This window comes from Lepidochelys olivacea, assembly GCF_965140295.1.
Source record: "Lepidochelys olivacea isolate rLepOli2 genome assembly, chromosome: 8".
NCBI lineage: Eukaryota > Metazoa > Chordata > Testudines > Cheloniidae > Lepidochelys > Lepidochelys olivacea.
This window is the reverse complement of record NC_140418.1, coordinates 76,517,946-76,545,136: the sequence shown is the minus strand read 5'-3', so window position 1 is coordinate 76,545,136 and position 27,191 is coordinate 76,517,946. Positions and strand designations below refer to the sequence as shown.

Sequence of the window (27,191 nt, the reverse complement as noted above, 5' to 3'; positions counted from 1 at the left end):
GAGCTACCTTCCATGGGCTGGATACCTTAAAAAACAAAAAGTTAACCACGCCATTGTTTTGCATTTAAAAGTGATTTAATAAACAAAGGCCTGCTCTTAGGCTATGTGCCAGACTCAAACATGGCCGCCACCAGACGCCAAAACGGCCGCCGACTAGTCAGCCAGTGACCTACATGGCCCTAAAGAACGATGCCCGAAGCAGACATGGCGGCGCCCACTGCTCTTCCCCTCCGCGTTGCCTTTCATTTCTATGCCCTCTCGATGGTCTTTACGCCCACGGGTCGTCACGTGATGTCCCTAACGTGACCAATCGAGGACCGACGTCTCTGTGGGGTCGCTCCAGTGCCCCGCCCAGCCTCGTTGTTGTCGAAGGCGCCATTGAGAGAAGCTGCGGTCGCCGCTGTCGTGGTCCCAAGGAGGCCTGCACCGATCCCGACACAGGGCACCGCCGCCGTTGCCATGGATTACGGGGAAGGTGAGGGCGCCCCCCCCCCGGAGCGAGGGGAGAGTCCGGCCGCCGCCTCCTCCTCAGGACCCGCCTCTATCTCAAAATGGCAGCGTCCGCTTTGTGTCGTGCAGCGGCGACGGGCGCCCCCGGCTCCGCCTCTGTGCCCGGGAAGCCGGGAGCGGGCCCTGAGGACCTGCAGCCTCTGTGCAGGGGGCGGCACGCGGCCGGAGGGGAGTGAGGGGCCCTGGGGGCGAGCTTGTGACAGGAGCAGTAGCTGCCTCAGGGCAGCCCAGCCTCAGGGCATTCCCACTGGCCCGCCCGCCCCAGCTGCGGCTCGCCAGGCATTCCCTTGCAGTTATGGTGTGAATTGACACAGCGGGCCAGTTTCAGGTGTGAGCAGTAAAGCCAGTCCAAAGCGATCTGGCTGAGAAGTCACTGGTGATAATAACAAGGTTATTCGCTTTAATGAGTATAAGGCGGGCTAGCTGTACACATGATCGGGATCCAGATTAATTGTAATCAGCCAGGAAAAGGTGTTGAGTGTCTGCGTGGACATATCAATGCAAACCTCTGCTCGTTCAAAAAAAAAAAAAAAAGGGGTGGGGTGGGGATAAAATGTTGAGATACTCAAAGAATAGGATGGGAATTAATGAAAGAAAAAAATAGAATGACATTACTTGGCATACTGTGCTCAATTCTTGTTACTCTGCATCACAAAGGATATAGTAGAAATAGAGCAGGGTTTGTTGTCATCCCATTTTTACGGGCATGGAAAAAACTTCCATATGAGTAAAGATTGGGATTGTTTAGTTTAGAGATGACTTGAGTAAGAGGGGACTTGAAAGGGATCTGAAATAATAAATGGTTCAGAGAAGGCACCTTGTTCTTGTATTATGAAAAAGGGTTTTAAAAATGGGGCCACAGATTTAAGTGATAAAAGTAATAAGTGTTAACAGGATGCACAATTAAGGCTACGTTTTAGTCACAAGTATTTTTAGTACAAGTCATGGACAGGTCATGGGCAGTAAACAAAAATTCACAGCCTGTGACCTGTTCATGACCTGTTCATGACTTGTACTATAAACACTCCCGACTAACTCTTAGGTGCTTCTAGTGCGCTCCAGGGTGCTGTGGCTGCTCCAGGAATGGTGGGGGTGGCCTGGGGGCTGCCTTGCCTGCTCTGGGGAAAGAGTGGGGGGCACGCTTGCTCCGCAGAAAGGGGGCGGCGGCCTGGGGGGGCGCTGTGCCTGCTCTGGGGAAAGGTGGGGCAGCCTGAGGCCTCATGGCTGCTAGGGGGCGGGGCGGCCTGGGGACACTGTTGTTGCTCTGGGCTGCTGTGGCATCCCCTGGGGAAAGCTGCTTGGGGTTGCAGGAGCAGCAGCCCATGTGTCTGGTCCCTGGGCTGCCCCAGCTGCTCGAGCAGCTCTGGGATCAGCTGCACGGCAGTTGCAGAAGTCATGGAGGTCCCGGGAAGTCATGGAATCCCTGACCTCTGTGACAGACTCGCAGCTTTATGCATAATTAATGTGTGGAATTCATTTCTACAAGAAGTACAAGGACAAGAGATAAGGATTCAAAAAAGGATTAGACATCAATAGTCTCATTAACTATATCCACCCTTACATTAGAATGGCTTTTTTAAAAAAAAAAATATAGGTTTCCTAAATCCTTATGCTTCAGTACATAAACAATCCACTAAAAGATTGGGATTCAGTGTGGCAGTTCCTATGGTATGGTCTTTCAGCCTTTGGCTGTACGTACGTATGTATTCCCAATAAATCCAGAGTTTGATTATCTTTTATAGAAGCCAGAATAACCAGTTTAAAATCTTTCATCTTGATATTAAGTTAAAATGCCCATCTTTAGTAATTTTCATTTTTTTAGTAGAAAGTGCATTGTCAGTGGAAGAAAAATGCAATTTTTAAATGGGCATTTAAAATATTTATTAAAACATTCAGTAAAATCATTAACCAAGTGGGATGGCTCTAAAACCTCTCTGATGAAAAGTGCTATAAAAGATCTGTATGGTATTTATTTATTTATTTTTTAATTATTTTTATAGTGAATCCAAAATCAGTTTTCTCTCTGAATGAGGGATAGTGGCAAGTTGTATATATCATATCATTAGAATTAACTTTAACATGCTTCTAAAATGGTTTTGCTTTGTATTAGTTAAAATAAAACAGAACACTTTAAAAAAGTACTAGAAGAAATCAGTTGTGATGCTACAGACTTGTGTATAGGATCAGATTTTAATCCTTGCTAGGTATGCTGTAGAAGGGGATGCGTGACCCATGGTTGCATCCAGATTGGGTCAATTCTACCCTACAGAGCAGTGTGGATTGAAAGTTAAATTGCAAATGTCCAGTAGATGGCAATAGAGGACACAAACGGCATATAGTACAGTATATGGACTTTTTCCTTTTTCTCAACAATTAAAACTGGTTTGAGCTTTTGGCAAGTTTCTTTCTGATGGAATTTTTTTAGCCAGTTCTAAGCACTTTTTAAAGGGTGACTGACTGCTGTAACTCTTCAAGGATCTATAGCCTGGTCTGAAATTATGAAGAGACAGTAAAAAAAAACTTGTAGCGGTTTGTGGAATAAATTAAAACTATAGTAAATTAATGTAAATACATAGACTGCTGTAATCTGCAATTTAATTTTAGTCTGGAAAGAAAATGGAACTAGATGCATACATGTTCTAGAACATACCTGAATGTTACCTGTTACACATATTAAATATGCTCATGTCTGCATTCAGTTCCTGAATGTTTTATGTGCACATAAACCCTGATTCCACAAATTCATCCATATGGATGGATGAGGCATTGACTTGAGTGGGGCTCTGTAGTCACAGAGGTGTGACTTTCTGGATTTAATTGAGGGACAGTGGTCTTAAAAGGGACAAAGTCAACTTTAACACACAATTTTTGCCAGAAAACATTGGACTGACTGTTGCACAACCAAAACTTAAGATTACTATAGGCAATTCTGGTTGTAAAATGGCATCAAATTTTTTGCCATCTGAAATGGACAGAAGTTGGTCCAGTAAAGATATTGCCTCATCCACCTTACCTCTCTAATATTCTGGGACCAGTACAGCTACAACAACACTGCATACAGGAATTGTCAGTCAAGTGGAGTCCCTTAGCTCAGATTTTTAAACTTTAAAAAAAAAAAAAAAAAAAAAAGGATAGTTTCTTTAAGGATGGCATTGAAATTGTTCACAAAAAGATTCTTCTTTTCCATTAGTTGTTTCAAATTAGTAGCAAGAACTTTCTTTTTCTGTCCCTGCTTCTTTTGGCTTTATTCTTCACAGTTATCTGTGCATGAAAATGATGCTCGTCCTTTTGGTTCTAAATATATTTATAGTACTCCCTAATTTTATGTTGAATGCCTTGAAAGGGCAGGCCTCCATTAGGGATGACGTCAGTTAGGCATTCGCGAACTCTTGAGCTTTTTATTAGCTCAGCAGATTTGTAGGTGTTTTTGTGTATGTGTTTCAAAAAAAAAACCAAACCAGAAAATAATGCAATAGCAATTTCAAGCTAAAACTTATTTTTAGGTATTTTTTTTCAGGTGTTATGTCTAAAAGGCTAACTTTTCTAAGGAGCTTTAAAATAAATTAATAATCTGAATGAGCTGATGTTATTCTGTTTTCAGTGGTATTCTGGAATATTGCTTTATTGTAGGGTGTTCATTTACTTTTAAAAAAAGTTTACATATAACTTGTGCTGTCCTAGGAGCAGCTGAGGTGATAATTGATTTTTGCCTCAGCTTGACCCTCTCTCCTTTGTCCCCTAACACACACATGCATCAGTGTTCCCTCTAATTATTCCCACGCATTTGCAGAATGGATTTTATGTGCACCAATATGGAGGTGATGTGTGACACATCACTTCCATATTGGTGCACATAACAAAATTCATGTGGTGGGGTGGGGTTGAGTAGTTCAGAGTGTGAGAGGGGGCTCAGGGCTGGGGCAGAGGGCGGGGGGTAGGGGCTCTGGGGTGGGGACAGGGATGAGGGGCTCAGGTCTGGGGCAGAGGGTTGAGGTGCAGGGTTGGGTGAGGACTCCAGCTGGGGGTGTGGGCTCTGGGGTGGGCTGGGGATGAGGGGTTTGGGGTGCAGTGGGGTTCTCCAGGGGGACTGTGGAGAGAGGACCCCCCTCCAGTTCTCTCTTCCCACAGCAGCACCTGGGCTGGCGGGGAGAGGCACCTCTCCCCCAGCCGCGGCAGATGGGCCGTGGGAGGGGCGGCTGGGTTGGGGCTGGGGGAGGGGCGCCTGGCCGCAGGAGGTTTGTGGCTGGGTCGGGGCCCGGGGAGAGGAACTGCGGCAGGTTTGGGGAGGGGCATCTCTCTCCGCCACAGCTCTGAGCGCCTGCACGGTGCTTAGAGGGAACTTAGCTATGCATTTGCCCCTGTTGTGGTAGGGCTGGGAACAGCCAAAGTGGTACTTACCTGGTCTTGACTCTCCCGAAATCCCCCTCCCACCCAAACTAGGAATGAAAAAGTGTAAACATGAAAAGGTTCAATAAAATTTCATTTTAATAGCTAAATTACTTCTTGATTTTAAATAAAGTAGGCAAAATGATTTGTGTGTAAATAAAGAACAGCAAAGGTAGCAAGAATTAATTTTGGTGTGCAAACGATATGATATGGAGGTCACTGTAACAATCAACATAGAACTTGATGTCGTTTAAAAATCACTCGTATGACAACAGGTTCTTAGTCCCAGAGCTGGATAAATTTGTGGTCCACAGAGTTAACATCTTTTTGATTTTTGTAAAATGTTTTCCTTTGAAAAATTCTAAGTGGAGGGTGGACCAACCTTTAATGGGGTTGTCATTGCCATATTCCAGGTATTTTCTACAGCCAGCAATAATTCCATTTTACCCAGAGTGAACCTAGCTGACTGTCATGCAAGCACTAGCCTTTGACAGGCAAGGACACTACACAATACAGTCTTGATCAAAAAGCTGAAGAGCTGCGTGTCATCTGCATGCTCTACCAAATCTTCTATGGATATCATCGCACAGATTTACTTTACCTGTTTCTCAAAATAAACGAGAACTTCTATTAAATGTTTTTCTTGTTCTTTTAAGAAATGGACCGTGACTATGGACATGGAGCTTATGGTGGCCCAAGATCCATGGACTCTTATCTAAATCAATCTTACGGGATGGAGAGTCATGGAGGAGGAGGTGGTGGAGGAGGAGGAGGAGGTGGTAACAGGTAAAATAATCATTCAGTTGTCTCAAGAACTTTAAAAAATCCAGTTAAAATTTTAAAGTATATCTTTTTCCAACTTAAGTGTTCCTTAGGCATGTTGTGTGATATATATATATATATAGCGTTCCATTCTCTATAAGTCTTCATGTTCAATAAAGACTGGAAAACTTATGCTATGACATCTTGACAGTCCAAATCAATACTTCTGTGGATAATTCTTGCAATCATAATGACATACTTATTTTTTTAACTAAAACTTACAATGCTCTTTTTTTATTTAGTGACTTTCAGCAGTCTGTACCTGATTAGTAAATTTAGACTGGTTTAATGTCTCTTAATTTAGCAGTCTATAGCTAAAATGTTTTAATTGGTTCAGTGCTTTAGATTGAGTCTAAGAATGGAATCAGCATTCCATTTCCAAGGAACATTTAGGATCTATGTTTACCCCTTCAATTCTAATGTAAACTGTGAGAATGTTCACTGGTATTATGACTTAAAGTCATGTCCAGATTATTTTATTGGCAGGTACTAATTACACCAAAATTGCGTATTCTGGGCTATTTTGTAAAATGGATTGATCTAAAAGTAAAATTTCTGGTGCAGTGTTGCATATTTAATACTCAAGTGTTCCTGATACTCTTTCAGACTAAATTTACACATACAGTATATACCAACTGGTTTATTTCAGGTTTTAAAATCCTGGGCAGAGTAGTTTGCTTCTAAGAGCAGTGTTTCAACTGGAACAAAATAAAACTACAAGAAAATGTAAATAACTTGTTGGTGTCCTCATTTGCACAGTTGAATCCTCGACTGGAGGTAGCAGGACTACTGTATGGTAACTGTATGTAGGCATGGCAGTGCCATTGGGAAAGGACAGGTGGGAGGATAGAGAAAATGCCATTAGGCAAGTAGGGAGAATAGAGAAAATATACTTTGCAGTTTTGTTAGACTACTAGTTGATGAATATTAGGATTTGCAAATGATAAATCTTATGATCAATTAAAATCTGTGCACAGATCCAGGAATAAGATGTACCTACCATTTAGTAATCTGTATATGATTGAGGTTGACAGGAGACTTGAACACATTAAAATGTCTATTGCCATAAAACCTTGCAATTGTGCATGGACTGTTTCTGTAAATAGTGTCATTTTTGTGTGTAGTTTTGGATCTTCTGAGACTAATGTATTTAAAATGAAGGCATTCATGTTACCATAGACATGGGAAGCAATTGAGTTCATTTTATTAGTTTGTATTTCTGTTAGTAAAGGGCTTCCCTTTCCCAGTTTCTGTGGAATTGCCCTATTTTAATTCTCTGGGGAGACTAATGAGCTCCCTTTCCCAATGTGGTTAGAGATGATAATGATTCCTTGCCCCGCCTCCTCCCTAACCCCAAAAAACTAAAAACAAAACAAACCCCAGTGAATAACTAAAGAGTTCTGCTACTTATCACTCTACCTTGAGATTCCCATGGACCATCTCCATGTGTAATGTGTACATATTTGTACAGATTTTCCAAATGCTGAAGTTGCTAGACTTAATGGTCTACAAGTAAAAGATGAAGGGGTATTGGTGATCATGATCTCTGTGACTGGAAAATTTTAAATTTTACAAGAAGAATGTCCAAAAATACAAGTGAACTATAGATCACTAATTTTCTATTTTTTAAAGTAAAACTATGGGGGTGTAAAAATCACCTCTGTTGTATTATAAATACTAAATATATTTTAGCTTAATTTTCAATTGGGAAAATAGGCCATTTTAAATGCTGTTTAATTGTTAAAATGTTAGGCATGACTTTGAAAAAGAAACAGTTTGACTACCCTGTGAGCTTCTGCAGGTGATTATTTTCCTGAGACTAGGGCTGGGCTCAAATAATGTTTAGTAAATACTGCTGAGAAATTAAATTGAACAAAGTTCAGACATACTGAACTTTAGAATTGTTTGTACAGAAAATGGCTCAGATAGTGTTCTATCTGGTCACAGCTTGAATTGCCCAGCCCTAATCAAGATAAAAACAGTAACACAACCGTACAAACCAGTATAGTATAAATTGATTTTAGTTGATAAATGTCAACTGATAACTTGTCTTTTGAAATGTATAACACTAGTAAGCTTACTTTTTTTTTTTTTCCCTCACTGTGCAACTTTTCCAGGTTTGGACCTTATGAGTCTTATGACTCCGGGTCTTCTCTGGGTGGGCGAGATCTGTACAGATCTGGCTATGGTTATAATGAACCCGAACAAAGCCGCTTCGGAGGTAGTTATGGTGGTCGATTTGACAGCTCCTACCGGAATAGCCTTGACTCTTTCGGAGGTAGAAACCAGGGCGGGTCTAGCTGGGAAGCACCTTACTCACGTTCAAAATTGAGGCCTGGGTTTATGGAGGACAGAGGAAGAGAGAGTTACTCTTCCTACAGCAGTTTTTCTTCACCCCATATGAAGCCTGCACCTGTAGGCTCTCGGGGGAGAGGAACGCCTGCTTATCCTGAAAGTGGATTTGGAAGCAGAAGCTATGATGCTTTTGGAGGACCATCAACAGGCAGAGGCCGAGGCCGAGGAGTAAGTACAGAATCTTTTCAGATTCTTTTCACTAGTCACTCTTTTAAACCCTTTCAAGACCACAGCTTTAAAACTAATACACTGTTCATCGCAGTGTACTTCTGACCAAGCAAACTGTCATAGTTGATCAGCCTGGTAATCCCTTTGAAGTTGATTTATGAAGAAGTACGGAGACCCTCTGTTTTGGAAGTAAAGAGCAATATAAGATTAGTTGATAAGGTTTTGTTAAATCTCTCCTTTTGTTTGAAAGGTGAAGATAAAAGTACTAGGTTTGGTCTAAAAGGGGTTAAAAGGAGTTGCCTTTTTCCTTGTAAACACTAGCATATTTGCTGGTGGGAAAGTTCTTGGATAATTATAAAAGGTTAACTTGAACCTTTTTGAAGTTTTGAGTAGGTTAAAGGTGCAATGTATATGTAAAAATAAAATGTTAGGCTGTGTATGCCATAAAACTGTTTTTTTTTTTTCGTCTTCATATGGGCAGGTGAAATTTTAGCTAATTCTTTATTAAACACATGCTTGACCAAACAGGAGGTCTCATTTTTAACTTAGTTCTTACTCTAACTTGTATCTGGGGAAAGGGGCGGAAATGTCAAAGGTAGGTGGCAAGCAGTTATAGTGGTTTTCCTTAAATTTAAAGTATTGTTTAAAAGGATGTCATCAACTTGAAATCTAGTCATCTTAAAAGGAATTAAAATGAGTTTCATATACGACATCTACTTATCCACTACCTCTGCCAATTTTGTTGTACTTACACATTTCCCATGTTATGTAAAAGAGCCAGGCAAATAGGAAATAGGGAAACTGACTGCACAAAGTACAAAAGCTGAAAGATTGGAGAAACATCTCTACATTTTTCAGTTTGTTAAATCTGAGATGTTATAACAGTAGGGAAAAATATCCAGACAGAATTGATATTTAAGTTGATGGTGTCTCTTTAATTTAATTTTATAATTCCATCTTTGATTTTTTTTCGTGCAAATAGTTCACTTACTGAACATTTTTTGCCTATACCTTAGAGGTATCTTACTATCTTATAAAATTTGTAAACATACCATGTTTCTTTATGAAGCAGTTTTGTTATAGTAAACTATATAGCTTGTTTGTAGCTTAAAATGTAGATGAGAATAATTTGTATTGGGTCTTCTAAATGCCTGTGTGTTTTTTGTTTTTTGTTTTTGTTAAAAAGGATTACTTACCCAATATTCTTAAGTAATATAGCTGCCACAATCAATTTAGCACAGAAAACTTACACATAGCTGCTAACTAACAGGTAGCTTAATTGAAAGAGAGTCTAATTTTTATATCCCTCTGTTTGTCAAACTGAAAGTGGTGGGGTTTTAAATTCAGATGCCCTCCTTTTAGAATTGTTTCCGAGCTAAAAGTTCTGTCTAAAAATATAGTAGAGTACTTTTATCTAAAATTTTTCTTAAAAATTAATGTTATCAGTTTTACCCTTCATAAAGGAATTATTTGAGGACAATATAAAAGCTAAACAACTTTCCATATGTAAAATGCATTGCACCTTTAATAGACGATGGAAATATTTGCTTTTAAAAATGTGGATCACCTGGAAAGACTGTTTATTCAAGTGTGTACTTCACATCAAATTTAAATACATGCAGTATGAACACATGTGCTAGATACCTTTGTAGTAGTACCTTGATAATTAAATAGATAAATTGGAATTACTTGAGAATTTGTGCATGGACTTTTATGTTTTTAAAACTGTAAATATACCTATTTAAAATACGTACTATACTCCAGCCGTGTGTGTTTAAAATATATTCACTGTTTATGAGTATATTTTTTTTCATATAGTACGTTATACTAAATGATTGTAAGGTACTCTTAATTTGAGTAGTAAAACATTAGTTTTGTTTTCGTGACATTACAGGTATTTCTGCTTATCTGATTCATCCGTCCAGTCAGGTGGGCTTTCCTGTCTACCCTCTGTTAATCAAGTAAATGAGCAAATAGGAGATCAGTTTTGTGCTGTTACGCCTTGGTTCCTCCTCTTCAGATTACTCCATTGCCTCCAAAGAATTGACTGTCACAGATACAACTCCCCAGATGTCTGTACATTATACAGTCTCTTTCAAAGACAAGACAGAAAGGAATTAACGGACTTGTCATCTAGCCCAATTCCTTGTCCCTGTTGCTGACTTGTTCTGCTTTGCATGGATGTTTTTGCCCCTAAAAGCAATTTTTTAAAGAAGTCCTAAATTCACTGGGTTCACTGTCTTAAATCCTCTTGACAGGATAAAGTTACTAGAGTATTTTGGGTGTTCTCCAGTAGTCAGTGGTCCACACCGGACAACTTCTATGCTTTAAGGTTGCCATCAAAATAGAAAAATCTTGATGGTCATCTCTATTTCCTTGTCCTAAACCCACAAAGAAAACTTATTTTCTGACTGTCAGATGAGTTCTAAAGAACTTGGATGGCTTTCTCGCCAGAAAAAAGAACAGACATATCAACTAGAGAATCTAAAGAGAAGGAGCTGAAGTGTACTGAGCTATGAATTCTGATAGGCATACTCATAGCCTGGACTAATGGTTCTGAATAAGCAGAAACCCAGTTCATAGGTGCACATTTAATCTATTAGTGAAGCATCAACAAAGTCATTAAGCACCCAATTTTGATGTGTTTTATTTTAGCAGTGTTTTGTTCCAGAATGCAGATTTTTATCTGCTTAAATGTATTTATAAATATTTACATGTAACAATTGTGTTGTTTCTGTTGATTTCATATACTAATACTTTTTCTTGATTTCACAAATTTCCAGCATATGGGAGACTTTGGAGGGATGCATAGACCTGGAATTGTTGTTGACTATCATAACAAACCCAGTTCTGCAGCAGTTGCTGCAAGAGGAATAAAGAGAAAAATTATACAGCAGCCATATAACAAACCTGGTGGGACATTTATCAAGAAACCCAAACTGACAAAACCTATTATGATGAACCAGAATAAACTACCTAGTAAGTAATTAAATGAAAAATAATACAAATGGCATTGTTTAATTTCCTTTTTTTAGACACAGGCGTTTGTGATGTTTTGCAATTCTTCATTCTTCAGCACTGAAGTACTCTACTAGGGCTTGGTGTTGGCACAAGTCAAAACTTTATTAACTAGGGGCTTTAAAAACTATAGATCAGATAGTCACCTTGGTGTGTAGATATTATGGGCATGTTAGAAATGCATAAGGGTAGAAGGTAAGTCCCTTCAGGTGTATCTTTTTTTTCTCCAACAAATTGTTTATTTAAATAAACTTTCTTGCTCTTTTATTGTGAAGATAGCTTATCAAATGAGAACAAGTGTCGTGATGGTGTGTTAAATAAGTATGGCAGAAGACTGTCTCTAAGCAAACAGTATCACAGCAAATTTGTGATTAAATAATTCCCCTTCATTATTTAAAGTAATTTCAGATCTTAGGGTGCAAATGCAAATATTAAACCTGGAAGTCTGACATTCAGCTTGAACGTGGGCACTCTTTTTAAGTATTGAACCTTACTTCAGGTTTCTTTTCCATGCTTGGCTCTGAGGCTGTAAGAATGGGATTGTGCATACCTTTATCCTTGCTGTGTTAAAATGTATTCCCAGTATACCAATCCTCTGTGGAAAAACTGCAGTGTGACGCATGAGTGCCTGCGCAGATGCTGAGTTCAGTAAAGATGCATGATAAGTGCTTCCTGTTCCATAGTATTTTGTATTGTAGCTGTTGAGACTTGCCAAGTCCTAAAAAGTGCATTGTTGTATAAGCCAGAGGAATGGAAACTTGACTCCTGTCATGAATTTTTCTACTGTGTTTTAGTTCTTGTCAGTTGCCATAACTGGGTGTCCTCTTTTTTTTGTTTTTTTTTAATGTACTTGACAAGGATGAAAGCAGTTTCCTTCTGCTTTTCTGTAAACCAAGTCCCACTGGTTCTTTACTACAGTGCTCCATCAGAGTGGTTCTCAAACTTTTGTACTGGGGACTCCTTTCATACAGCAAGCCTCTGAGTGCAACTCTCCTTATAAATTAAAAACACTTCTAAATATATTTAATACCATTATAAATGCTGGAGGTAAAGCAGGGTTTGGGGTGGAGGCTGACAGCTCATGACCCCCCACGTAATAACCTTGCAACCCCCTGATGGGTCACGACCCCCAGTTTGAGAACCCCTGCTCTATCCCTACCTCGTTAGCAACTCCTGAGTATCCCTTTTGTTCACACCACAAGAAACTTATCTATAGTACAACTGAAAGAGTGGCAGAGGTGATGGGTGGGGAGGAAGAGGGAAGGGGAAACCGAGGGAGTGAGGAAGTAATGAAAGTCATTAAAAGGTAAATGGGAAGGGAAGATGTTTGTGGCTTATAAAAGAAGAAATTCATTAATGAAGGAAAAGGAGACGAGTGAAGGAAAAAAAAGAGTGGCAAAAAGCAGAAATTGGAAAGAAGAAAGGAGAGACCCAAGCAAGAAAAGACAACATGTATAGCAGCTGGTTTAGTGAAACTTATTTTTATACTTGTTCATTTTTAGCAGTTCATTTCTCCAGAAATTTTGAAGTTACTGGAACAAGGTAATGACAGAAAGTTGTTAATGGAACTTGACTTAATTGTTTGTTTTTGCAGTACATGAATTTAAGGATCAAAAATCTTAAGTTGTATGTCTAGCAGTCACTTTTCTTACACCAGAACTTTAAGTCCTAATTGCATACCTGTTGTTGTATCCTTGCTAATTTCGTGTTGTTGATGGATCTGCAATGTTTTCTGTAAATCCTGTTTTCAAACTACACCTGCAAAATAAGTTTAAAAATCGTCTTATAAACTTGTGAAGTAAAGTTAATATGCAGATTTTGGAGAAACTTCCACATGCAAGCCATTGTCTAATATATCGACCTTGTAATAATACTGTGAATTGCACAGCTCTGGATGGACAACTGGGAATTACAGATATTTGTCCCCTTGCCTTTCACTTCAGGAGTGCTGTTAAACTTTTCATGGACTAATTGCAGTGGGTGCTGAGGAAATATTCCTATACACATTACATAGGAAACAGTGTTGCTTGACTTGTCCAGAGTTGGTGTGACAGAACAGGTCTGTAAAATACACATCCAGATACTTCCAAGCTGTGCAGTACATCTTAAAGATCTCCTAATTTGTCTTTGGAGCTGCGTAGCCCAGTTGTGCTAAGCTGGTGTTTGTGGAGGTGACTCGATTCTAGAAATTTCTATTCATCTCATTCCTGGGTAAGTGGCACTGTAAGAAAGATAAAGCGTTCTTTTTTTTAAAACATACAAAAATAAGTAAGTCTAGTGTTTTGAGAGATACTATATTGACTGAACTAGAAAAGTGAAGTGCACTATTTCAAGAACAGGTACAACAGCAGCATTGAAAGCTTATACGTGCATGCACAAACACTGGCCCTGCCATGGTATTTTGACCTTGAAGGACTTTTATCTCGAGGTTGGATAGTCATTCGTTCTCTCTGATCATTCAGTTTGTGATCTCCTTTTGGGATCACTAAAAAGTAACAATTGTAATGTGAAGACTTAATCATCTGGAACTAGAGATCCCCAAACTTACTTTACATAGGCCACATCCATCAAGTAACTGGATAGGTTAGTAGTGACAGTCAAGCCATTGACCCTAAGTTATGACCTGTTCATTAACACTATTCTAAGATATCCATTTCCCTTAATTACTGTTCTTTTATGCCATATTCAGATACTTAGGTATACTTGCCATATTCAAAATGTTGCTATTCCTTTTGTAGGGAAAAGTGTTTTCTTGTCACAAATCCCTGTGGGTCTTTCTCCAGCTGACTGTTTCCAGGGCACATTTTAAGAGAGATCTTTACTTTCCCTGTATTAGTCATAGCCTCAAAATTCAATCTTTCATATTTAATTTAAGTGTCTTTAGTGTAATTTATCCAGTTGGGGGTGCGGGTAGGGGAACCTTTCTCATGAGTACAATGGAAAAGTCTTAGTTGCTGCAAATTGAAACTTATTGCATCAAGCACCAGATACTGTATTTGGTTAATCTCATTTATAAATGTCAGAACATATTTTAAATTTTAAAATTGCCCCCATTGTAGCTTGCTACCTCTTTACTTCCAGGTGTTCAAATAGGTTACTGAGCCCACATTTCCTTGTGTCTGCTTTTATTTTTTCCATTTATTCAGGTTAAAGATGTGATCCCTGTGATCATATCTGCATAATAAATCTTCTGTCAGTGGTGCTGGCAACAGGATTGCAAAGATAAAGTTGAGCGGCCCTAACCATTTTTACTCTGCTGCTGGCATCATTACAGAAATTCGAGAGAGCAGAGATTCTATTAATTTGAAAGAGATTGAAATGAGAGGCAGTCAGGAGATGGAGTTAAGAAACAACACTGTCATACAAAAATAGGTCTGGAGTATATCTGCCTCAGTCTTTTCCTCCACAGCCCTGGACAGTTACTCTTCTTCCCACACCCCTTATAAAGAGGCAGATTTTTTTTATTAAAGCTAATGTTAAAATTATCTAATACACAAGTTAAGGAAAGAGTTTCTATACATCTGGGTATAATGCTTAAATTATCCGAAAGTACAAAGTTTAGTTTAAAAGCCATAAAATACATATAGTACATAATCTGAAGTATCCCAAATTAAGGTTAATATATTTAATGGTACAGTTAAAATACTGGTATCCACATATTTGGGTACATCACTCATAAAAAGTTATACTAAGAGTAGCTTGTGGGAAGCAAATGTAGCAATGAGTGTAGATTGTCCCTCAATGATTTAGGATAGGTTGTCCCTCAGTAAGTACAGTCCATCAGAGAAGTATTTCAGTTATCTTTCCTGACTTCACTTCTCAGCGGCACTCCAGCTCATCTCTCTTATTTAGAACATCTCACCAGATATAGGCAACATCAGATGTCCCTTGACCACCCGATGGTGTCTGACACCATAAGTTGCCACATCATCCAAGCATAGCGCTGATCGATTCCATGTTGTCGCAACACTTGCTCGTTACTGGGGTCCCATGCGTCCAGACTTCCAGTGATCAGAGTGTGTGTTTGAACTTCATACCCCTAGCTCTCAAGGCATCAGCCTGAGGGGCCTATTTTTCCACTTTTGAGCTTATGCGTCGCAGAAGGCCGGGGTCCTGTTCTTAAAGGGAACTGTGATGTCCACCATGACAGTCGTCTTAGGTTCCTCTTTAGTGTTGATGATGATGTTCGGTCGCAGTTGACTGTTCATTCCAGGGATAGTGGAGTTCACGCCAACTTTCCCCATGGGTGGCAGGATGACTTTGACTAGGCGATCTTGGATGACATTGTGGCACAGCTGATAGGCTCTGGAATGGGGCTAGCAGCTACAGAAGTCGTGGGATAGTCTCTCATTGGCATAGCTGCACTTTTTGCATTGCTTGTTTTGATTCCTGTGGCGGACAGCTCTGTTCAGCGGGACACAGTCAAGCCAGGCCCTGTGAATGAATCTCCAGTCAGCAAGTGGGGTGAAACTGCCCCTAGGGAGGGAGTGGTTGCTGGTGTCCCACTTGCACGTCACCTCAAAGGCCTTCCGTCTCAGGTTTTTCCACATACTGGCAATGGTTGGCATCCTTCAGGGTCGTCTCCAGCATAGTTCTCGCTCTCCCAACTCCTGATGTTCCTCACACCATGTTCAGTGGTAGCTGACTCTCTTCTCCAGCTTTTGCATAACATTGTGGGCACAAGTCCAAAGTGAAGCAAAGTTTCCCCCATCTCATCCAAATTTGCCTTCCAGGGAGCTGGGTGGCGACATATTGGTTGGAGGGGGTCCTGGCGATTCGTTTACTGATGGCATCATGCATAGCACTCTCCACAATGTTCCTTGTACGTCTGTGCATGTTAGAAGGTGGAATGCATGAGTGATCATTGCAACATGACACAGATCACCCATTCAAGGGATGTTGGCGCCGCCCTGCTTGTGCAGGATGTGCATCAGTTCATTACTGGTCGTCTCAGGAAGAAACATCCACTTCTTCATTCACTGCCTTATGGTGATGTTCACCTTGTTGAGAGGTACCTTCGCCTTGGCAGATCCCCTCAGGACAAAGCCATGTCCAGAACATGTTGTTTTCCCCCTGATCTTTGTAGACTAATAGTATATTGAAATGGCTTAATGCACTTCCTAAAGTACTGGAGGACAGTGCTTCTCAGAATGGAGTTTGAGGGCTTGTCTACATTGTGTGGCAATGTGTGCTCTGGGAGTATGAATTCTGAAGCGCACTAGTGTGCTGCACACTAACTGCCCAACGTGGAGCCTATTGGTGCTCATTGGTGCTTTGTGCACAGACTTTCAATATGCACCAGTGTTAGCCGACGGCCAAGGATGTTTGGTGAGGTGCCAGCTATGCCCGTTTATACCATCCGTGACTTTAACCGCTAGGACGCACTGTCCCTTCGCGGCGGGCAGCCCGGGCTAGGCTGACGGATGCCCCAAGGTCCTAACCACCCGTGACTTTAACTGCTAGAGCTCAGAGCTCCTTCGCAGCGGGCAGTCAATACTGACTGACAGGTGCCCCAATGGCAGCACTAAGAGCCTCTCCACACCCGTGACTTTAACTGCTAGAGCTCAGAGCTCCTTCGCAGCGGGCAGCCAGGATTGACTGACAGGTGCCCCAAGAGTTTGCCCCGTGGAGGCGGCACAACTCAACGCTAGGCTCTTAGTACTCTCACCTAATGGCCAGGCTTTAGAGCCAAAACGGCTGAGGTTCTTTAATTGTGTTGGCTGCTTTACAGTAAACCAGAGAAAACAAGTCAGGCTTATGCATAAATGGTTACCAAAATTTATTAAGCTAGATTCTAATCATGTGGTTACAAAATTGCTAGTGCCTACTTATTTAAATGTAGAGATGTTACACACACAAACAAGTTACAAAACTGAAGCCACAATCCCAAAGAAAGAAAACAAAGTATAGAGCTCTATTTCAAAATATGTGTACACTAAAGATAGGAGATCAGGTGTGGGTGCTTCTTACCCTCCTTGCATCTCTCGATTCCAGCGGTGCCAAGCCAGGATCGGTCACTCAATTCCGCGGAAAGACGAATAAGGGACAAGGCGTAGGGACCCTCTTAGCTGCAGAAGCCTTGGGAGGCTGTCACTTATCTGACCAGCAGATAGATAGTGAAAAGCACTCAAAAATCATGGTGCTGTAGGTCCCCTACTTATACCTCTGTACTCCTTTATTCTCTTTCTCCTTTCTTATGCCAAATTGAGGCTGGTCTGTCGGGGTGACGCCAGCTTTCGCAAGAGTAGTTTACACTTGCAAAGGAGAGAAACAATAAGTGTCGACTACTGGACATTTCTTTTATCAGGGTAAATATTTTCCCAACTAGGATGTTGGTGTGTGTGCATCACGCTATTTAGTTGGGGCTAAGAGCCATGTCTGTCACAGGGCCTCTGCCTGCTGTGAGCTTAATCCTTGTATCTGTTCCCAGAGGCACATTGTAGCAGCACACCTGTGCTTTCACAGCTTCAAAGGCTGTGCTGGAATATATGTTAAGTGCCCTGTTCCTGCTTCCTCCTGTGTTTCCAGCAATGCTGGTCTGAGGGGGGTGGGGCTGGCTGTCTGGCTACAACCAGCAGGGTCTATATGGGCCAGTTAGTGCGTATCATATTGGTGTGCTTTAGAATTCACACTCCCATAGCACACACTGCTGCATGCTGTAGACAGGCCCTTAGTCTGCCTGCCCTAAGGTTATGGGGAGGGTGGGAAGTACCACTTAATTTTCTGTGTGGCAAAATACAAATCATTGGGACATAATCTGGAGGGTGCTCTAAGCAGGAATTGTGAAGTTTTGAAATTAAAAGGTGTGTAACAATGTAATTGAAAATAAATTACACAGTATGGACGTTTACTTCAAAATGGTACTTTGCAATTTTCATGACTTTCTTTCCAGTATTGTGGAAACTGTCTGTTTGGGGTAAAGATAGAAAAATATTGATGCCTATAAGATGCTGTGTAATGGACTTTCCATTAAACTATAACACTTTTTGTTTGTGTGGTTACTCTGCTTACAGGACCAACTGAAATCTGCAGAACAGTTTCTGAGACTTTCACTCAGTAATTGCAAAATACTGCAAGTCATTAACTTTAAATAGTAAATTGTGAAGAATGGACTGCTAGTTAACCTATTTTGCAGGTGTGCTTTTCTAATGCGGTCTGTATGAAACATTGCAAATCTATGGATCCATCAATAATGCCACTTTAGCAAATGCATATGAAAATTTATGCAGCTTTTAAAATGAATGCAATGTCATGCAGGAAAGTGGGAGACACAAGTCCATATCTGGACTGAGGCTTTCATTCCCCTGGTCTGGTAGAGGCTGGGCATTTTCAAGGTATCTACTGATCTTGAGGGTAAGCTGCTCAGGCCATTTCACTCCACAAAACTCCATACCAGATGATTTATGCAGCAGTTAAACAAGGAATCCTTTGCCCATTTTCTGGGTTGAAGGTAAGGCGCCGCATTGAAAATTTTAACTCTGGAAGGCTTTATTGGGAAATGTAAAAAAAGAATGATATGGGGGGAGGATACTCTCTTTCCCGCAGGAGCAGAGTAGTATTCAGGCCCTACATGAAGGGTGAAGAGCCTATTCCACAAAATAAAATACAAAAAGTCTTTGGAGGCCAATAGGGAAGCACAGCTCTTCTAAAGTAATTATGAATGTTTTGAACACTTAATAATACTTCTGGGCCCAGCAACCTTTTTGAAATTCTCTTCACTGGGATGAGTTTGTCATGGGAGTGTGTACACATTTTCTGCTATTGTTTGGCTGGACACACATTTCAGGGGAAATGACCTTTCTTTAAAGTTGACCTGCAAAAAGAAAAAACAAATTATACCACCTTACTTCTTGTGAACGGTGGCCTGAATGACTTTTTTTTACATGTTCATAGAATTCTAGAGCAGAAATATAGAACTATTGTGATTGATAAGACTGAAAACTGAGCAGTTTAGAAAGGAAGGGATTTTTAGTCAGACATTTTAAAACTTAGTTTCTTGTCAACATATTCTTATTCAAATGCCTGAGAAACACTTGACAGAATTTCTTTAAGATTCTACTATCCCTGCTAAGAAAATTGGTCCTCCACTACTCTAGCCCTCTAGCAAAAACCAGGAAGATCTATTATTTATCTTTAAGCTATAAGCCAAAAGTGTGTGGGAGGATTTCAAATTTGACATTCAGTGCCTATACATCATAAATAATCAAAAAGAAGCATTAACAATTGTCTTTTTTCCTTGTAGATTATCTTTGTATTCGTTTCCATTGTATAAGCTATCTTCACAACAAAAAGGGTGGCTAGAGACTGATTTCTTTTTAATAAATTATGTTTTATGCAACAGCAAATATTGCAGTGAAACACTAAAATTGTGGGGTGTTTGAATAATTGCGATTTTTCCAGTGTCCCTCCTAGTCACTTACTTGGAAATGCCTTAGTAATGTGGTTGGGTTGGCTTTAACTCTGAATTTCCTCACTTTTGAGATTTTTAGTCAGGCCCTTAACCACTAAACTTGCATTGAAATATTAATGTTTACTGATTTTTTTAAATTAAAAATACCCAAAACTTTTAGATGCCATTGAAACACTATGACTTGAATTTATTTTACATTTTGGGACTAGAAAAGATGGTTGTGAAAGAGGTAGGGGAAGTCAAGCATTACACTTTCTACACTCTGGATTTTGGAGATATAAAGTGTTTAACCCAATTCACTATGTGTTAAGGTACCAAACCAGAGGTCAAAAGTGAAGAGGAGGAAAAACGTCGAATTGAGGCAAGAAGAGAGAAACAGAGGCGTAGAAGGGAGAAAAACAGTGAAAAATATGGTGATGGATACAGGTTTGTGCTGTTGTTTTTTTCTACTTAACATCTGTCATCATTCCCTAGCACCTTTTGCTGGTCCCAGTACTCTCTATAGAGGAATACATGAAAGAGTGCTAGGTATACAACAGTGTTTTTTTTAAAAAAAAAAAAAAACGGTTTTGTCTTGGAGAAGAGGAGATTGCTCAACCAGAGAACTTGAAACATTTTGAGATATAGTAGCATTAATATTTCTGAAAATATATTTGTGCACACCACTACGCTCATGAGATGTTCAAATAATTATCTTTTATAGTGGTACCATCTTCCAGTACTACGCCATGTGTTTATAGTACAATTAGGTGAATCTACATGCTGAAAGGGTATTCCTGCTATCCTTCCTAAGCTCCTGAGGATAGGAATTGATCTTATTCTGTGTTTCATGTGTCTCCATTTTAAGTATTACAAAAGTGCCAAATTATGTGGGAGACCTGATTTTCACACAAAAAGGCAATACTTTTGTAAATAAGAGGAGTATTCAGTTTCAAGTATATTCCACTAAACTGTGCCCCAGGAAAATGGATTCATTAAGATTATACCGTGATCTCAGACTCTCCAGAGTGCAAGGGGAATTTTGATGTAAGACTTCAACTTTGTAGTAAAAATAAATTGAGATCTCCCTGATGTGATCTCGTCCTGAAGTGGGGTTTTTTTTGGTAGTTTTGTGATTATATAGGATTACGTATTATATGGGTGGAGGGAAAGAAGCACTCTTGAGCTACATCTGTTCCTCAAACAGTCTCCATTTTTTTTTGGCCCTCTTTCCTGTTCCTGCTGTTAGTACCTTTCCCCACCAATATGAGATTGACACACTTGACAGTTTCACTGTTGCTAAACACTGACAGTGTTTTTGAATATCAGCAATAAAATTAACCAAGCTGTTTCATTCTACAGTTTACAAAATGTTAAGTGACAGTTCAGTACATGCCTATTTGAAAATTCAGTAGCTGGGTTTGTATTCGGCTCACTTTTGGCCCTTACCTTCAGAACCATAGCACTGCAAATTTAGCTTTCTTTTATGTAAATGTCATTAATAAAAATTATAGAAAAAGTTGGCTTAATGTTCTACACTTACTAGGGAAAGCTTTCCTACTTGCCACAGATGACTGGATTTAACATGTCCCCACATAAGCCATGTAGGTAATTTTTGAAAAACAGTGACTTAAAAAAACAAACAGAAACTTATTGAACAGTAACACCTTTAACATACGTGTTTCTCCTGCTAGAATGGCATTCACTTGCTCATTTTGTAAATTTCGAACCTTTGAAGAGAAAGACATTGAAGCTCATTTGGAAAGTGCTGCTCACCAGGAAACATTGGATCATATTCAGAAGCAAACCAAATTTGACAAAGTAGTGATGGAATTTCTGCACGTAAGTCATAATGTTCATAGAATCATAGAAATGTAGGGCTGGAAGGAACCCCAAGAGATCATCTAGTACAGCCTCAAGTGCTGAGGCATGACCAGGTAAACCCAGACCATCACTGACAGATGTTAGTCCAACCTGTTCTTGAAAGCCTCCAGTGAGTCTTCTACAACCTAAGGCTATTCCAGAATTTAACTACCCTTACAGTTAGAACATTTTTGTTAACATCTGACCTAAATTTCTCTGCTTGCTCTAGAGTAAGCCCATTATTTCTTGTCCTCTCTTCAGTGGACATGGAGAACAATTAAGTATGGTCCTCTTTATAGGTGCACTGATGGTGGTGTGTAGAGTTCAGTCATGGCATGCAAAGCTAGCACCAGTATAAATACAGTGTATACAGTGAGTCATGGCTTAAGTAGAATAGATTAAGTGCCCTGTACCCTGAACCCCTAGGGTATATACCCTACATGGCTCTCTACATGCTGAAACTGTGCCTCCCATGTCTACGCTGCAATTTTTAGTAGTGTAGTGCCCAGCTGTCTCCCCACTGCCAAAGCCTTTTCCCATGGTGGAGGAGAGGAGGCAGTGGGGAAAGGCTTTGGCAGGGGAAGGAGCAGAGAAAGGCTCTGATGGTGTGGGGGAAGGGAGCAGGGGAGGAAGTGGGGAAAGTCTCTGGTGGTGGAGGGGGAGGGAGCAGGAGAGATAGTTGGGAAAAGGCTCTGGCGGCTGGAGGGGAGGGAGGGAAAGGCTGGTGGTGGGAGGGGAAGGGAGCGGGGTGGTAGTGGGGAAAGGCTCTGGCGGTGGCAGGTGTCGGGAAAAAGGGAGGTAGTGAGGAAAGGAGGAGGCAGCGGGGAAAGGCTTTGGTGGTGGGTCAGGGAGGGCTGCTGGAGCCTTTCATTGCTGTGTATATCTGTAAACCTGCCTTTCACTGCGGCATGTAGCTACATGTGTAGTGCCTGTACTTTACATGTTGTTGTAAGTGTTGACATAAGCTGTAACAGCCCTTAACATATTTGAAGTCTGTTTTCAGATCCCCCATATTTTTCTTTTTTCAAGACTAAATATGCCCAGTTTTTTTAACCTTTCTCCATAGGTCAGGCTTTCTAAACCTTTTACTGCATTTCCCTAATTTGCTTATGAGAATGTCAAGTGGGACTGTTTCAAAAGCCTTACTAAAATCAGATATATCTCATCTAGTGCTCCCCTCTACCCACTAGGACAGTAACCCTGACAAAGAAGGAAATTGTTGGCTTGGCTGGATTTGTCCTTGACAAATCCATATTGGTTATTCTATATAACCCTATTGTTCTCTAGGTTTTACATATTAATTGTTCAATAACTTGTTCCAGTATCTTTCCAGGTATCAAAGTTAGGCTGACTGGTCTATAATTCGTTGGGTCATCTGTTCCCCATTTTGAAGATAGGTACTATATTTGTCCTTCTCCAGTGCTGTGGGACCTCACCTGTCTTCCATGATTTCTTGCAGATAATTGTTAATGGTTCTGAGATTGCTTCAGCTAGTTCCTTAAAGACCTGTGGATGAATTTTGTCAGGCCTTGCTAACTTGAATACATCTAAATTATCTTGATTTGTAGAAAGAAAAGGAGTACTTGTGGCACCTGAGAGACTAACCAATTTATTTGAGCATAAGCTTTCGTGAGCTACAGCTCTCCTTACAATGTTTGTGTGTGTGTGTGTGTTTGGGGGGTGGGGGGAGGGGTGGGGGAAGAAAACTTGGATCTGTGCTGGAAATGGCCCAACTTGATCATCATACACATTGTAAGGAGAGTGATCACTTTAGATAAGCTATTACCTTATCTAATTATCTTATCTAATTAGATAAGATAATTGTTAATGGTTCTGAGATTGCTTCAGCTAGTTCCTTAAAGACCTGTGGATGAATTTTGTCAGGCCTTGCTAACTTGAATACATCTAAATTATCTTGATTTGTAGAAAGAAAAGGAGTACTTGTGGCACCTGAGAGACTAACCAATTTATTTGAGCATAAGCTTTCGTGAGCTACAGCTCTCCTTACAATGTTTGTGTGTGTGTGTGTGTTTGGGGGGGGGCGGGGGGGGGAAGAAAACTTGGATCTGTGCTGGAAATGGCCCAACTTGATCATCATACACATTGTAAGGAGAGTGATCACTTTAGATAAGCTATTACCAGCAGGAGAGTGGGGTGGGAGGAGGTATTTTTTCATGCTTCGTGTGTATAAAAAGATCTTCTACGCTTTCCACAGTATGCATCCGATGAAGTGAGCTGTAGCTCACGAAAGCTTATGCTCAAATAAATTGGTTAGTCTCTCAGGTGCCACAAGTACTCCTTTTCTTTTTGCGAATACAGACTAATACGGCTGTTACTCTGAAACCTTGATTTGTAGGTCACTTGCATATTGGAGTTTAAATTGTACCATTTATCGTCTTCAAAACATGTACTTAATTTTTCATTAGATCATTTCACTTAGGAAAAGGGTTGTTCACAGTAAACACTACTGAACAGAAAGGCAAGTTCAGAATTTTTGAAAAGTAGCATTGCTTCATAGCTAGGTAACAAAATACGCCGTTATTGAAGTTAATAGCTTTGAATGTCTTTGTTAGTCATTATGCCAGAAAATTCCCTTGGAACTAATAATAGTTGATACAAACAAATCTAATAATCAAGAATAGAAAGAGCTGGGTAACTTTCAAAATTTAGTATGTTTCTGATTTGGGGTGCTGTATGGGTGGAGAAATACGTCAGTCATTTAAAATTGATATTCTGTTTCCTGCATTCAAGGAGTGTATGGTGAATAAATTCAAGAAGACAGCTATGCGCAAGCAGCAGACCAACAACCAAACTGAAAATGTCCAAGTTGTTGAAAAAGATGTAATGGAAGGCAAGTAACAGACTCCATGTGAAAGTGCATGTTTTGGGAATATCCATGTCTTTTTTTTTTTTTTCTTTTCTTTTCATTTCATTTGAACATGCTGATCTGATGTTTGGATTAAAATCAGTTCCAGTGCACTTTATAATATCTGTTGGACTCTTAAGACTCTCTTTAAAAGCTATTTACTCCAAAGGCAAGTCTCCTCCTTTTAGTTCTACAGTTCTGGTCTCCAGTGCATCTGTAGTGTTAGTGGTCTCAAAACTTTCCAAGAATAGGTATTACTACTAAGATTTTGAGTCAGATTACATATCACTTTTTCCACACCCTTCCTATTTTGGGATGAGATTCTGTTCTGGGCCTTTAAGAAGTGCAGCACTAAACTCGCAACTTGGGGAGGTGGTGGGGCTAAAATGACTTTTAAGCCACTGTTGTAGCCATTCTGGGGCTGTCCTGGGGCTGGAGAAGCCCTTGGTGTAATTTAGCCCTAGAGACTTTTCTGAATGGCAGTGTCCTCCCTGCCTTATGAGCTGCAGTACTGTGTAAGCAGCCCTGCCCCAACACCCCTCTCTGTCCAGGTGGAGCTTCTATGCTGGGTCTTACAAGGGGTTTTCAGGAGGCAGCATTGTGGCTGTTTTCCAGAGTGTGTGCACTAAGAAGAATCCTCCCTCCTGCTACTCTGACCCTTTTATAGAGCATATAGTGGCCAGGAACTTATCCTTGATCTTTGTACGGTGTTAATTAGCATAGCACTTATTAGATAAGAGATCCACACGCTTCATGTGTAAGTAAGCCCTTAGACCTTTGGTCCAGTGGATGTCATATCTGCTAAATGCGGTGTAAAATACAGTGTACTATAAAACATGTTAAATAGTTTAAATTAAACTATTTACAGCAGTTCTAAAAAGTCATCCCCTTAAATTCTTGTGTGTGTGTGTATAGGAAAATCTTTTCATGTTAGCTTGTTAACAGAAAACCTTGAATGCAAATATTGTAAGTTTTTAAGTAGAATTTGAGTCCTGCAACTTTTCCTGTCTGGGGGAAAAAAAATTCATATGTCCTTAAGTAGGGCAGAGTGGCAATTCATACAGCTACTACAATAGGATCAGTCCTATAGAAAATACTTGGGTTTTTTGGGGGGGTTTTATTTATTTATTTATTTATTTATTTTACTTTAAAAATATCTAAGTACCCTAAATAAAATGAGGTTCTTCTGTGAGTGCTGGTCCGTATGTGTATTCCACACATGGGTACCAATGCATGCCGTGTGCCCGAGTCTGGAAATTCTTAGTAAGCAGTGTCTGGTGGCCTTCACTTGTGCAGTCGCTGTCCTTGTGCTGCAGACCGAGGGCATAAGAGGCAGTGCAGGCTGACACCTCTCCCATTCTTTCTTACTACTACATGGCCTTACTCAGAATCCTCTGGGTCCACAGTTTTCCCCAGCTTCTTTCTCATCAACCTGTAAATATATATTGTAAATAGTTTTAATATTTAGCATAGTTAAAGTTTTGCGATAATATAGCTAGTTCGGCTTAGTTTTTCCCATTGTAGGGAGTCCCTCCCTGTGGATTGGGACTAGGCCTGGTGTCCTAGGGTTCAAGAACTGCATATCTTGGCCTCTCTCTTTCTCCATGAGCAGTTAGCATCTGTGCTGCCACTGCTGTCTGGGTAAGATGCATATCTCAGCAAAGTGCAGTATTTACAGTTTGTTTCCCCCATGAATATGTGAAGTTCATGATGTTCAGCTTGGGAAGCACCTTATGGAGAAAGCCATGAGATCTCGCTTGGATTCAGGCAAGGGAGACTCCCCTGTACAGTGACCTTAACTGACGAGCAGTTACCCTCTAAGGATGAGCTTGAGAGTGGAGCCTAGAGCTGCTAAGCCCAAGGAATTGTCACCATGGGCTTTGCACGGGAGGGGTGCACTCATTGATACAAGGACAGATCCCCATCCAGGTCTACTCCTAAAAGAAGAGACCCCTCCCTGACTCTGTCAAGGTCAGGTGAGCCTTCGCTCGCAATTCTGAAGGGCTCAGGACCACATAAGACCCCCGGGCAGGTGGTTAAAATGCATAAGAAAAAGGATCTGTCAGGACTGTCTTCGGTTCCGATTTCTAAACATAAAGACTGTCATCCACCAGCTCCATTTAAGAGTTCTAGACCTGAGTCTTTGGTGTTTTTTGTTTTTTTTAAATGAATCATATCTTTGATATTAAAGTGGGTTTGATTTATTTCCCAGGAGCATCTTTGACTTCTTTCAGTTAAGCAACTGTGACTGTCTTTGACCAATTTAATTAGCGTGAACTGAGCTTTGTAAATGTTTGCTTGTGTATGATTGGTATAGACCAGTGGTCTCCTCTTTTTTTGATCGTGCACCCCATCAGTAAAAAATTTTTGAGCACGCACCCCCAATATATGTATAAATTATAAATTATATACATGTACTACTGTACTAATATATTATGTAAATTATAAAACACACAAAAAATAGAAATTAAAAAACAATGAGATAAAGATGAAATAAACAATATTTTAAATTTTTTTTATTTTATTAACGGTACAAAAAACCTTTTTGCTCTCCCTAAAAATAATTATTATTAATATTTTTAGTGAGAGCAATGTGATTGAATATGCTTTATTATTTTTGAAAATCTTGGTTTAACACTTTGTGATACAGCGGGTGTTCAGAGTGGGGTGCGGGGTCTGGGAAGGAGTTAGGGTGTGGGAGGGCGCTCAGGGTGGGACTGTGGGAGGAGGCTCAGGACAGGGGCAGGCAGGAGGTGCAGCGCACTTACCTGGGGCAGATCCTGTTTGGTGCAGGGGTGTGCAGGTGGCTCTGTG

The 27,191-nt window shown here is 40.4% G+C and overlaps 1 protein-coding gene across 1 annotated transcript in view; it reads left to right on the top strand.

Moving 5' to 3' along the window:
- The first annotated feature begins 316 nt into the window (after positions 1-316).
- The window catches only part of ZNF326 (zinc finger protein 326), a 39,337-nt gene continuing 12,462 nt past the window's right edge, over positions 317-27,191 (top strand). Inside the window, exons 1-7 of the mRNA XM_084637346.1 lie at positions 317-475; positions 5,553-5,682; positions 7,836-8,241; positions 11,025-11,220; positions 19,981-20,095; positions 21,343-21,490; positions 24,263-24,362. Coding sequence (XP_084493472.1) covers positions 460-475; positions 5,553-5,682; positions 7,836-8,241; positions 11,025-11,220; positions 19,981-20,095; positions 21,343-21,490; positions 24,263-24,362 — 1,111 coding nt within the window. The 5' untranslated portion in view covers positions 317-459. The remainder of the gene's footprint in view (positions 476-5,552; positions 5,683-7,835; positions 8,242-11,024; positions 11,221-19,980; positions 20,096-21,342; positions 21,491-24,262; positions 24,363-27,191) is intronic.